The sequence below is a fragment of the Eublepharis macularius genome, chromosome 5, assembly GCF_028583425.1.
Source record: "Eublepharis macularius isolate TG4126 chromosome 5, MPM_Emac_v1.0, whole genome shotgun sequence".
NCBI lineage: Eukaryota > Metazoa > Chordata > Lepidosauria > Squamata > Eublepharidae > Eublepharis > Eublepharis macularius.
This window is the reverse complement of record NC_072794.1, coordinates 77,234,135-77,248,505: the sequence shown is the minus strand read 5'-3', so window position 1 is coordinate 77,248,505 and position 14,371 is coordinate 77,234,135. Positions and strand designations below refer to the sequence as shown.

The following is a 14,371-nucleotide window of genomic DNA, read 5'->3' as shown; positions in this document are numbered from 1 at the left end:
ACATGCTGAATAATATATGCTTTAATAAAACATTTTTCTTGACCTGCAGAATACTGTTGAGTGGTGAACCCTTGTGCTTGATAGCATGAACTAATCTGTTAATGGTGCTTTGATATGATTACTACTGCTTATCAACACACACATGTCCTTTTTTTTGCCTATCAACAAATATATCATTTCCTATTATTTACATGATTATGTTCTGTAAATTCTGGTAAGAAATTCTTTTACCATTTAACTTTGTGCATATCGAGAAAATGGGATTGAAATGTGAACATCCAAAGCACCTTGAGTTGTTGTAACTTACACCTACTTCTGTTTTGTCTTACTCTCTAAGTACTAACTAACAGTGCCATCCTATCAGTATGCACTCTCCCTCACATAGCACTTCTTCTGACTGTGTTTAGCTGAGTCTAAGGCCCTTTTCACACAGCCTTTGCAGACTGTTTCAGCTGCTGGTTGTAGTGGATTTTTGTTTTGCACTATTTCAGACACAACTGGTTAGGCTGCTGGTTACTAATGGGCTTTTAAAAACCTTTTTCAGACAGAGCTGCTTGTGTCTGATCTGCAGTGTGGGATTGAGCCTCTTTTTTAAAAAAACATTCCTTCCATTCTCAAGTGTTTTGTGTTCTTCTGATTCATTGCAGTTCACTGTTTGAAATGTCGGCAGCACTTTCACTAGTGCTGCCTTTCTAACTTTTTTGCCCATTTCCAGCATGTTTTGTTTTTTAACAGAAGGCGATTAGCACCATAGCATTGTAATGATAGGTGTAGCAAGGTCACTGAATTTCCAGCTTTTTTTTAAAAAAAAAAGTAATTATTTCTTTCCCTTGCAGAGATATGCCTTTTTTTCTTATATCTCTCCTCAAGGGAAGGGGCTAGAGACTTTTTTGAAAAATGAAAGCTGGGAACCTGCTATACCTATCATGACAATGAAACAGCAATATTTTTGTGCTGATTTTTTAAAAGTCAAAATACATCCACTGGGAGAGAACAGTGGGTGGAGAAGGTAGGCTTTTTGCCCCTTTTATCCTTGCATCGTTCTCTTACCAATAAATTCCCTTGCCTGTATCAAGGAGCATGGCATTGATACCATTTAAAATTCATTAGCCAGTTTAGACAACTCTTATTCAACTAGTGATGCAATTGCTTAAAGCTGTGGTACTAGTTAATTTTAATAAACGTGCACTCTGGTTCAGCATTTCTTCCTTTGAAGTTCTAGCCTGCTTGTCTTTTTCTTGGGAGCCCATATTACAATTCCATCCTGAAGAGCTCCAACATATCTCACCCTTTCTCTTGTTTGTTTGAAAAGGGAAATAAATTAGGTAAGGAATTCATTTGGATCAAGATTCTATGAGGAGGCAGGAACTTTTGACATAAAATGATTTAGACAAATGTGTTTGAGGCACTTTGAGCACTATTTATTTATTAATTAAAAAGGTGGAGCATTTGGAAGCTCTTTTTTTGCATTGGAATTGGGAGAATTGATAGAAATTGCATTGAAGGAAATTGCTTTATGAAAGACATGGCCTAAGCAGCATGATCGGGTGCATAATGGGTGAAAAGCAAAAGGCTTGAATTTTCCTGATAATAAATATAGTTTAGTTTACTATGCATGACTGTTTCAAACTTCATGATCACCACTAGTGAATAATAGGTTAAGAAAGCATGCCCCCCCTGAATATTTACATAAAAGTACTATGGTAGATTGTGCTGCGTTGCAATCTTACTTACTGGAAGCAGGTTAGGAATACCCAAGATATAATAAATATATGTAATTATATTCTGTTTGTCATTATACAAAAGTACAATAGAGATGTACAACAGGTCTTCAGTTTAAATAGTTTAAAAACTATTTAGGATGGCACTGGTAGTTATTCAGTATTAGATAAGGATTTGTATATACATCTTTAGGTTAACCTTTAAAATGTTTATATGTTATAATCCTTATTCTAGATTGGCCGCTTAGTAATTGGACAGAATGGAATTCTCTCTACCCCTGCTGTGTCCTGCATTATTAGAAAAATCAAAGCTATTGGTGGCATAATTTTGACAGCAAGTCACAACCCTGGTGGACCCAATGGAGATTTTGGCATCAAATTCAATACTTCAAATGGAGGTGAACAAGTCCTCTTCTCCCCTAAATCCTTTCTCAGACTCTCACCTCTTGACCATTTGGAAATGCTTCTCAATTGTCCGTATGTAGTCACAGTTTATTGTTTCTTGATGTATGCTTGTCAGATTATACATCAATATGATTGGCTGCTGGAGGTGGAATGGAAGTTAAGGATAGAAAATGGAGGCAGGCTTGCAAAGAAGGAACGACATAACAAGAATAATAAACTTAACATGCTAACTCTTTCTGAAGATCTATTACTTTAACTTAAAATTGTTTCTTAGTAATAAATTATCAATCTACAGTCCTTAAAACCCTCACACAAAATGATTTTAGCTCAGATAAATTTAATTCCTTTGTCCCATTCTGCCATTTGAAAATGCCAAGAGTCTTCCATCTAAGCAATTATTTGGGCATACACACCTACAGGTCATATATTTGTTTATTTGAAATGCTGATATGCACAGTTCCATGTTGTTGTTTAGTGTTGTTGCTTATACTGTGAAAGAAGCTTCACCAAATAACTGCTGCATTTGTTTGGACCTAGCAGGACACTGAAAATGCAGTTGATACAGATGCTGAAGGGAAGGACCTCTCAGCTGCTAATTGTCCATTCTTAGTCCTGCCTTCTGGCCCCTGATGGCTTCCTTAGCCGGTCTCTCTGGTGTCCCTGTCAGATGATAAGGGCTGGAGATGCAGCCTATGTAAACAACCTAGGTAGCAAAGAGCTTGATAGTACTATATCCATTAATTTCTTTTCTGTCCAGGAACTTATATGGGTCAAAGGCAAAACAAATATAGAAATAAAAACGGCAAGCTTTCCTTCTCTCTGCTTTGAAGAAGAAAAGGACCCTCAAACAGCAACAATAAAGCAGTGAAAGGCAAGCAGGATAAAATCTTCAGCTAGCACCTAAAACTCGCTAGAGTAGGCACTGCCCAAAAGGACAGCGTAACTGAAAATGCCCCATGTTACATCAGGAAAACATAGCTAGGAGCAGTAATTTGTGTTTCTCCGGTGAAGGTGCCTCTCCTTCTGTAACCTGGAACTTTAGTACATGCAAGGAGTTCTTTGTATCACACAGATGATAGCTGAAGTAATTGCATCCTCATTCCATGCCTCTGAATAGTTTTGGATCAAGGTGTATGGACATTATAGCTCGATTTTAGTGCAATTTTTATGAGGAGCATTTTTTTAAAAGGCTGCAGAACTTGTATTCAAGAAATTCTGTCCAAAGGCATGCACTCATCCTATTTCTTTTAAAACAGAAGATCACTTTGATTGTGTGTAAATTAAAAATCTTTTTTTATCACTAGGGCCTGCTCCTGAAGGGACTACCGATAAAATTTTCCAGATTAGCAAAACTATTGAAGAGTATGCCATATGTCCAGATCTACAAGTAGACCTCAGTACTATTGGAAAGCAGCAGTTTGACTTGGAGAACAAGTTTAAACCATTCACAGGCAAGTAAAATCTACCTTCCCCCTGTCTTTTATGGTAGCCAGCAGTTTAAATATTGGTATAGTAATTCATCCTTGAAAACTCAATAAGGGGACTTTCATCTTCCTTTGAACGAGGGGATACTGCATGAGAAGAGCAGGTGGCATGCTCTATAAACTTGAGGGGGTTCTTTACTGTACAACCTTATGTTTTGTTTTTAATTTGAAAACATTAAAAGTACAATCCCAAGCAGTGTTACATCCTCCTAAACCCATTGACTTCAACTCTGTAATTTGAATTGCCTTATTGAAATTTGACCAGATATCCATTTCCCCCCCCCCCCTGGATTATCTCTGTTCAATCTCAACATCCCACCTTCTAAAGTTTAGATACTGGGAAAGTATTGCAATTTAACAATATACTAGGTGAAAAAAGGAGGAGGCAGTTTCACAGACGACCTGGTTGTACATTTGAGAACATTAAGTTGCATTAACGTAATAATTAATATTAACAAACCTAAATATATGAAGGATGGGAACCGGTCCTTAAAACTTTCCATCTATGTACATTATTTTGGTCAAAAGATACATAAAAATGTGCTTTATTCAAAGGTAAAGTTTCTGTTTTTATTTTTCCTCCTGATGTCAAACATAGTCCAGGCTTTTTTGGTATTACCAGCTTTTGTTAAATAATAGTTTTTCTTTAAAAAAAATTATCTTTAGTACTGCTAGATCCATCAATATGTACTTTATTTTTATTTTGCAGTTGAAATTGTGGACTCAGTAGAGGCTTATGCCAACATGTTGAGAAATATTTTTGATTTTAGTGCACTGAAAGAACTACTGTCCGGTCAGAACCATCTAAAGATTCGCATAGATGCTATGCATGGAGGTATGAAAAATAAATAATCATAATGCCACTGAAGAAGTTCAACTTATTTATATATACCCCATATCTTGCAAATGTTCAAAGATATTTCGTACCTTGTTCATTGCCATTGGTATAGCCTGAAAGTTGTAGCAGATGCAGCTATGTGTCTTCATTTATATACCACTTGTATTCCAACACTAATGAATTTTCCTTTAATACTCATGAGAAATACATTGTGAAGGACATCGATCCATTTTTAGTGTGATGCCTAAAAATTCTTTAAACTATATTAATATGAATAGCCACAAATGTTCCTAATAACAAAACTGTTTTGTAGCAGAATCTTCAGAGAATGTGATTGATTGGTATCAATTACATATACATTTCTCTGTTCTATCCATTGCTGAATCAGTTGTTGGCCCTTATGTCAAAAAGATCCTCTGTGAAGAACTTGGAGCACCTGCTAATTCTGCTGTGAATTGCATACCTCTTGAGGACTTCGGTGGACACCATCCAGATCCAAACTTAACTTATGCTGCTGACTTGGTTCAGACCATGAAGACTGGCGAGTATGATTTTGGAGCTGCCTTTGATGGAGATGGGGTATGTGAAAAATCTTTTCACAGCTTTTTTGTAAGAGAACATAATTCCTACTCACACATTGAACATGAAAGGTTTGATAAGCTGTTGAATGAGACCTGTCCTTAATACAAACAAAGAAAACACATTCTAAAATATAGGTTGAATTTGTCTTCACATTCCAAAATAGTAAACACGCTGAATAATGCTTTAGAAGATTATCTTAAGCTAGAATGTCATTATTTATATGAGCCTAAATGGACAAATTGGTGACCAATATGTGGAAGTTATTTTTCACCATTTGTGAAGTTTCTGTTCATCTAACAGTCAGATTTCCAAACCATATTGCTTTAGGATACCAAGTTTCTCCTCACAAAAAGGTCTAGAAAGATACCTTTTTTAAAAAGACAGGATTTCAAAAGCCCCTAGTGAAACAAAATGAAAGTTATTTGGGCTCCAGATGACACCCTGCTCTAACTCTTTCCATTTAATTCCCAGGGAAATGGTAGAAATGCTTTTGTTTGGATGTGAAGATTGATTAGATAGGGAAAAATAAGCTGAAACTTCATCAGGCAGGACATAATTCTCTGTTGGTTAGAAAACTGCCTATCTTGATGGTACGTCTTCAGTAGATAGAGTCTGTTCTTAAGCCTGGAACTTTTTTCTTGAGTTGGGGGATAAACAGTTACTTTTATTCTGGCTGGTTTGGGCAACAAATGAAAATTGTTTATTTTTTTGCTGTTTTGTTAGGATCGCAACATGATACTTGGAAAACATGGGTTCTTTGTGAATCCTTCAGATTCTGTGGCTGTTATTGCTGCAAATATTTTCAGTATTCCTTACTTTCAACAAACTGGTGTTCGGGGGTTTGCCCGAAGCATGCCTACTAGTGGAGCAATTGACAGGTGAGACTTAACATGGGGAATGTCTTTTCTGTGTTTTGTGGCTGTTGCTGTGCTCTGAGCATCTCAAATAATATGGACTAGGATCTAGTGAGCTATATTAAACTTATCTAGTGACTTGCCTATGCTCAGTAACTTTTTGATGCTATTACTTTTGGCAGCAGATTCTGCCACATTACAAACTACATTTCAGACTCCTCTCAGTTTCAAAAGGAAGTTGCCATGCATTTGACCTAAAGATAATCATTTGACACATCGGATTGTATGCTCCTCTGGGCCCTGATCATATTCTACAAGGTTTTTTTTATAATTTATTGAAACTAGATTTTTAACTCATCTGTTTCAAGTTGATGGCAAAGGGATGACTTCTGAAAGGTTATGTCAATAGTAAGTTGGATACCTAATAACAATTAATTGTTTTCTGTAGTTATCATTGATGGTTCTAAAGCTTTAATGGCAGGTACCAAGGATTTTGAGGGGGATTTTTTTTTTTTGGTAGGGTGGCCAAAGCTACAAAGATTGCTTTGTATGAAACTCCAACAGGCTGGAAGTTCTTTGGAAATCTGATGGATGCAAACAAATTATCTCTGTGTGGAGAAGAGAGTTTTGGTACTGGTAAGTGAGCCTCATTAATCTGTAGTGATACACAATCTGACTTGTACTGCAAGGACAGATTTTTCTGGGGAACAGAAAATATTATCTAGGTTTTATAAGTAGATACCTTGGAAGAATGGCAGCTTCTTAAATAAAGTGTTATAGTTTCTTTTAACCTGGATCGAGTGATTATTATACCACAAAAGAGGTCCCATGGCATTGACTATCTTTTTTGTATTTTGAGTATCCTCATAATAGAAGCCCTTAACTTGTAGCTTACTTGTCTTGTTCATAAATCCAGCTGTGCCTATGTGAACATCACATGAGCAGGGAAAGAGAAATAGAGTTCTGTTCTGTCCTTTGGAGGATCCCTCCATATACAGTTTCTTCAATGGACTGCTTTGTTTTCTTTCTTTCTTAAAGCTGAAGATAATAACCCAAAGGACAGTATGATACTATAAGATTTTATGATGGTGGCATTTATGCTATAAAATAATGACTGTCATCAGAAGTCAGTGTTCCCTGTTTCAAAAACATTGTCCCTGAGCAACTTAACTAAAGGATATATTAGTAGAACTTAGTTCTGAGTTAAGGAAGAGTGGGCAGTATATCTGGCAAGACAGAGAGCTGGGATCAGTTAAGTGTTATTTTTGCTAAAGATCTGATGCTTTGCAATGGAGTAATTCCTTATAAAACCGTTTATATGATGTTTATTACTGGAAGATCAGGGTGAAGTAGAAAAATGACAGCCAAATAAAATACATACACTAAAAAGTCGGCAAGTCAATATTGTGCATTCATAAAGCTGGAAACTGGAACTATCGCTATATTCCCTAACACTAACCTGGACAGTCATAATTTACAGAGGAATCCTATGCAGAGTAACTCCAGCCTATATCAATTTCTTGCCATGAACTTATACTTGAGTAACTCTGCACTGTAAAATGGTACTTTAAAAGTGCCTTTCTTCTAGTGTCTGGTGGCTTCCTAGTGTTTCAGTTCACAGCCAGAAGGCTATCTACAAAAGAAGGCTATTCTTGCAGGAGATCACAAGATCAGTTGTACAGACAACAATGCAGGGGACAGCAAAAGTTACCACAATTTTTATTGATATTCACACAATTGAAAGAATGACTTAAGTTTAGTTGACTTTGTTAGCTATATAATAAATATTTTTTTCATGCTTTAGTATTTGTCAGGTTTGTAACCAGAGTGTGCAAGACATGTTAATTTTAGGCAGATTCCGTTTCAGCCTTAGGAGTTCAAATTAGTTTCATATTTCTGCTTCGTCCCTCAGCCCCTTGCTCTTCATGCAGCCACCTACTATTCCTTAAAGGACTGAAAGAAGACTATAACCTGTGCCTTCGTTCATTTTTTTCCTGGGTTTTGTGTTTGCAGGGTCTGATCATATTCGTGAAAAAGATGGACTTTGGGCTGTCTTGGCATGGCTGTCAATCATAGCTGTCCGCAAACAGAGCGTAGAAGAAATCTTGAAAGATCATTGGCAAAAATATGGGCGGAACTTCTTCACAAGGTGAGGATTAGCCTGGCAAATTCACTTTGATAGAAAGTGTATACAGTTGCCATAAAGAGTGATTATAAAAAGGAAACATTCCACAATCCTCACTTCCATGAAAGAAATGATCATGCAAATGACAACTCTCTGTGTCAGAGTTCAAATTCTATACCAAATTTTAAATCACATTAAGGAAACTGGATTTTGCTGTTAGATCATTCATGTGGGATTGTAATTAAAATAAATCACTGCATATTGTTATGAACTGGTGATTATGCAGGACAATAAAATTATTCAGGACAATAAAATACAAATTATGGAATTCTTTTGTATATATTCTGACTATATATTTTATTCTGATTTCAGTATTTTAGTGTGTTGTAGAATTTTCTTTTTCTTTTTTAACTTTTATTTTATTCAAAGAAAAAATTGTTCCTCCTTCATCTTCTGCAAGCACAGCTTCTCTGAGAAAACAAGTCAGTTACATCCCCTTGTCTCCCCTCGCTCTAACCTACCAACCCTCGTGGCTGTTCATCTGCACTGATCTTACAACTCCAGGAATTATCTTTGGGGGTGAGGGGACTGCAGGAAAGGAGAGGATCATGGGAGATCTTCTTGATACAACTTCTGCATATGGATTGTGGGATATTTCCCAGTGTTATTGTAGCAGCAGAGCTACTGTTGCCATTCCTTGCTTCTGTTTGCATGATGGAGCCCTGTAAGTGATTTTAGAAAAGCTTTAGCAAACTATGTTCCTAGATCAAATGATACCTGCCTGTTAGGTTTTCATGTAAGGAAAGAAAAAAATGGGACTTGTTTGCCAACTCCCCAGACATTCTGTTGTACTGTTTTCCCGTCTTTTCTTCCCTTTCCCGGTCCAGTCCAGAGGCTGCCTTATTCTGAAACAATATTAAGTTTGGATTTCAATTATAAAATTGTTCTGTGGCCTCGCTGCCCCTAATTTTTAATCAAGAATTTGAAAGTTATCATGAGAAAGGGAACTTAAAGAACACAGCAAGAACAACATTAAAAAATGAACTTTAAAAATGAAGCATAGTAGGGGCTTTGCACACCATAGGTTTCTGTCTTTCACTAATTAAAGTCTCCTTGACTTCTAGATACGACTATGAAGAGGTGGATGCTGACAGTGCAAGCAAGATGATGAAGGCTCTAGAGACAATATTCTTTGATCGTTCCTTTGTTGGGAAAAAGCTATCTGCAGGTGACAAATCGTACGCTGTAGAGAAAGCTGATAACTTTGAGTACAGCGATCCTGTGGATGGAAGCATCTCAAGAAACCAGGTAGATGATGTAATGAGAGTAAACGTGATATAGATTTAAATGTTTGGATGTATTCTTTTCCTATACACTTAATATGTCTTTACATGTCCAATCTTGAAAGAACAGTTCATTGAATTTGCTTCCCTTTTGTAGTCAAAAAAGCCAGTTATGCTGCTAGCCCGGTACAGCTATGGAAAATATAGAAACTCTATGGTCAATGTCTTTTACCTCTGCATGGCTACAAGAGGTTGCTATCACTAGGATGTAGGACAGTGTTCCCACACCTGTTCTATAGGGTGGAAAGTACTATAATAATCTCTGTAGTTAACACGATATCTTAAGAACTCTCTTTATGATGTATGAAAGTATCATAAAATATCACACTGTGTTCGACTCTTCAAAGACCTAAGGTATCTGTGACTTGATACAGATTGTTGAGAAGGAGTGTTATGGTCTTGTTCCCGTTAACAGTGAAGACAAAGTCTGAGCTCAATTGCAAAGGAGTGGTAGGACAGTGAGCTGCTTTATAGCAACTATCTGGGTTTTCAAAGCATTCCTGCTCTCTTCACTTTCAGTTATGTTCACTGGGGAATACTTTGGCCCCAGCCTCCTAGAAGACCCTGGAAAAGCAAATCAGATGTGATGGAGGCCTGATTTATTGATGATTTCATCAACAGACTTGGTTGTGCTGTGTCATGTGACCGTGCCCCTGAATGTAGCTTTTCCCCTCTTATATCTGTTCCTCCTTGCCCTGCCCCTTCTGTTAACCCCTTTCCAAAGTCTGTTTGGCCTGAATCCTGTTTAATTTTCTTTGTACGCTCTCTTGCACTCTCTGCCAGCTATGCCTTTTCCGGCTCTAATAAAAACTTCCTTAATCCTCCTACATCACTCACATCCTGGCAAGCTCTTGGTATATGCAAACAGAAGATTGGATTCATTGACTTGTGTTACTCTTTGTTAACACATGCTATGTGATTATTAGCCAGGGCAATATACATTTCCACCATTTAGCCTGTAAATGCAAAATATGAGGCAGCAAAAAGCATTTGCCTGGTATCCATGTTCAGACATTCCCTCTGATAGCTTTGCCAACTGGTATGGAGTTCAGGCAATCCTGTATCTGCAAGCCTCTGGAAACTGAATGTTTAAAATTAGATGTTTTCTGTTTGAGCTAAATGATGTATCTCTTTGCCTTTCTTCCATGAAGTATATCCTACAGAGGATTCAGCTAAACCTAGTTTATAATGTTTTCTCAAGTTACCAATTTCAGGGTATATTTCTGGCAAGCCTGATATTTCCTGCCAACAAATTATTGTAACTGCCTCAGCTTTAACATGCTCCCATTGCTTTAAAGAATTAACACCAGGTCCGTGATGCTTGGCTGCATTCCCAAAAGATGTGCCCGGATCGATGATGCCCGTCATTATAAGAATGTTGAGGTGCTGCAGAAGTCTATATATCTATATCTATCAAAAACCTTAATCTGAAAGTACATTTTGATGGAAAGAACGAGGGCCAAATGAAATACATGTTGGTTAAAAGTGTTAAAAATATTTCTCTTTAATGGAAGTATATTTTGGTGCTCGTGTAGCTCCATACATGAGAGAGAGCCAGTTTGATGTGACATCCAGTTTGGTGGAATGGTTAAGGGTGCGGGACTGTAATCTGGAGATCCGAATTTGATTTCCCACTCTTCCACTTGAAGCCAGCTGGGTGACCTTGGGTCAGTCACAGCTTCTCCAGAGCTCTCTCAGCCCCACCTGCCTTTCAGGGTGTTTGTTGTTGTGGGGATAATAACATACTTTGTAGACCACTCTGAATGAGTGTTAGTCATCCTGAAGGGCAGTATATAAATAGATTGTTGTTGCTGTTGCTGTTGTTGTTGTTATTATACAGAAAAATGAGAATTTAGAATACTCTTTTCCCAGGCAAGAATGATTCAGGAATTATTAGGGTCACCAAAGGGCAGCTGGACAGCTGTCTGACAAGGAGCTGTTTACCTTTTGTGTTCAGAAATATTTAGTGAGAAATACTCTTCCAGGAAAACTGTACTTTTGTTGATTTGTGTATTTGCTTGTTTTGGTAGGGTTTGAGGCTCATCTTTACTGACGGTTCTCGCATAATCTTTAGACTAAGTGGCACAGGAAGTGCTGGAGCGACTGTGCGGCTGTATATTGACAGCTACGAAAAAGATGCCCCCAAAATATATGAAGATCCACAGGTAGGTCCATTGCCATGCTATGCATATCATCACATAGGCTTATGGGGAAAGTGGTGGAATGTAACTGTGAGGCAAAATTATCAAAACTTTCGTACGTATCCTCATTCCTTTCTAAGGAAAAGTATGACTGTGGATGCTGCAAACTTTTTTTAAAGGAAGTTTTTTTTCTTTTTCATGTAAGAAGTAGAGCTTGATACACAACAGTGTCCTGTGCAGGCAGAACAAGCAGGACTTGGGGCAGGGGGGAGCAGTTGGGGCTGCTATGGAAGGGGGAGGCAACAGAGTCACACTTGGCAAGCAGAAATCCTTCTTCCTTCAGAAGGCAGAAATATAAACATGATCCCATTTTTACTGGTGTGTGCTGTTTTCCTTTTTTGCTTTCCTCCTGCTTTCTATTCAGGTCATGTTGGCTCCCCTCATCTCCATTGCACTGAAGCTTTCCCAGCTTCATGAGAGAACTGGTCGTACTGGCCCTACTGTCATCACATAAGAAGGGAACCAGGGGTTGCTGGAATAGACGGCCTGGAGTGACTTGGCAGCTGTCAGTTGAAATCAGCTGGTCTTCATTTCAAATGTATCCCTAAAAATGCTAACACTATTTAAAAAGCATGATGAAGTGAGAAAAAGATGTCATTTTTTTTAAAGAGCAAAGTTTACACTATGTGTATGCTAATAGACATTGTCTTTTTATTGTCACCTGTTGCCTTTCTAATTCTTGCATAGTACGTACATAGGATATGCTGCCTTTTGGTTTGGCAGGGATTAAAACAAATTACTGTATTAAAAACAGCATTGGGAAGAAAATCCTGTTGCCCTTTTCAGAAATTCCTGAATTATCTTTGCCCAAAAAGCCTTTGGCAATGTGCCAAATCTTTGTGTCACGAAGTACATATACAATCGCTGTGAATGACTATCTGCTCCCCCTTCTCTGAAACATCCTGTTTCAAATAGTATCTATCAGTTGAAGTCTGTACCACAGTCTGCTGTACAAAGACCACCACTCTTCCATGGAAAGCTGCATTGATACAAACGTTGCAAAATATTAAAATGAAATGAAGCAGTATCATAGCTGAATGTTTTTCTTTTGTCATGAATAAGATACAGCAGACATGGAGTATACTTAACTGCCCCTCACTTCATTCTGCAATTGGAACAAAAAGCTAGGCTCTTCTGCATATTATAAATTCCCCATTTCCCTTTTATTTCCACCCCATGTTTAAGATATCACCTCCCCTACTTGGTCTAGTCTCTCTGGTGGGCAACGTATGGTTCTCAACCATTCTTCCTTCTATTCCACCCCTACATAGTCTTACTCCTGTCAGTTATTGCCCACATCCTTGAGTTGTACTGACGTTAGCCACCTGGGCCATGATGCTATCAGCCCCCAGAAAACCAACCACAAAAGCATACTGAGAAGAGGGCACCTTTGTAATTCCCTTCAGGTAAGACTTGCAGAGTTTGTCGGTAGCAATCAGAATAGCTGCTCTGGGAGACTATTTTTGTCTGAAAATATGCTATTTCCCACTCTGCTCACAGATGCTTTACCTCCCACTCCAGTTGTTTCCATCTCAGAGAAGTGCTTTGAAGAGAAGCTCCGCAGCCAAAGACAGAGATGAGAGCACTTTTGGGCATGTGGGTGAAAGTGATCACTGATGGATAATGAAGGCACTAAAAAGCTCATGGGTACATAATATGAAAGAATTTGGCATCTGTTAGTATGTATACAATTTCAGTCTTGCTGAGAAGTTAGTCCTGTTGGAATCCATGGAACTAGTTATTTCCACCCAAAATGTACTGGATCAGGCTGTATAAGAATTTCTGCATCAACCAGACAACCAGCGTGATCAACCTGCTGATAAAAATAAGAGAGAGTTTGGCTCTCTCAAGCTGGTTGGATCAATCAGCCCTTTCCTGAAATAGTTCCTTTTTAACATGCTTAAAAAACATTCCCTTTCCTTACAAAATTACCAAAATTGGAAAGGCAGTAACTGCACAAGTCCGCAGCATTTAACAATAACAATTAATGATTGCCCCATGAATCTGTTTTTATCATGTCTAATGTGGTAAAACATATGCATCACCCAGAATGTATTACCTAGAATGGCAAAGTTTTATCATGGCTTCCTGTTCTACAGACATCAGCAACAGAGGTGTTTTTCCAGATGTTTTCCTTTCTCACAGCTTGATTTGCTATTTTCTACACTTGAATGTTGCTCTTCTTTCCTCAAAGACTGCAACAAGAGGCTGAGCTAATTGACCACCTAACCTTCTTTCTGTACCTTACACATTTTAAAATTACACAACTTCTCTTAGTAGAAAGTTTGTGTGTAAAAGATCCTGCAACTGGACAGGAGAGTAGTGTACTCAGTAAACTTTATTTCATTCATTTATTCAGAGAAATCTATGTAGCAGGTTTTAGACATTAATTTATTCAGAGAAGTCTATGTAGTAGGTTTTAGACAAAATAATAACAGACATGGTTAAAACTTACAGAAAACCGCAAAATTTATATTTAAAACAATATCAGTTAAAACTTGAGAAAATAACAACCAACTTGCATCATAGATGTCCTGGTATTGAATTAATAGCATTGGCTTGAATTTTTAGAGCTACTAAAATATAATATTTATTCCCTATTTTTCTCCCAAATAAGGACCCAAAGTGGGTTACAACATTGTTTTCTTCTCCTCCTCCTTGCAACAGCCTCTGATGTAGGTTAGAGACAGAGAGAGGGAGAGAGACTGGCCTTGGGCCACCCAGTTTGTTTCTATGGCAGAACAGGGATTTAAATGTGGGTCCCCCAAACCTAGTTCTTTACATTACGCTGGTTCTGCTGCCAGTCTGATCTGTTTTT

The 14,371-nt window shown here is 37.8% G+C and overlaps 1 protein-coding gene across 2 annotated transcripts in view; it reads left to right on the top strand.

The window, feature by feature from the left end:
- The window catches only part of PGM1 (phosphoglucomutase 1), a 36,349-nt gene extending 23,769 nt beyond the window's left edge, over nucleotides 1-12,580 (top strand). For both annotated transcript variants that reach the window (XM_054981885.1, XM_054981883.1), the window contains exons 2-11: nucleotides 1,957-2,119; nucleotides 3,431-3,577; nucleotides 4,320-4,445; nucleotides 4,837-5,027; nucleotides 5,754-5,908; nucleotides 6,405-6,520; nucleotides 7,898-8,033; nucleotides 9,134-9,317; nucleotides 11,383-11,517; nucleotides 11,918-12,580. In XM_054981885.1, the coding sequence (XP_054837860.1) occupies nucleotides 1,957-2,119; nucleotides 3,431-3,577; nucleotides 4,320-4,445; nucleotides 4,837-5,027; nucleotides 5,754-5,908; nucleotides 6,405-6,520; nucleotides 7,898-8,033; nucleotides 9,134-9,317; nucleotides 11,383-11,517; nucleotides 11,918-12,007 (1,443 nt within the window). In that variant the 3' untranslated portion in view covers nucleotides 12,008-12,580. The remainder of the gene's footprint in view (nucleotides 1-1,956; nucleotides 2,120-3,430; nucleotides 3,578-4,319; nucleotides 4,446-4,836; nucleotides 5,028-5,753; nucleotides 5,909-6,404; nucleotides 6,521-7,897; nucleotides 8,034-9,133; nucleotides 9,318-11,382; nucleotides 11,518-11,917) is intronic.
- Nucleotides 12,581-14,371: the final 1,791 nt, after the last annotated feature.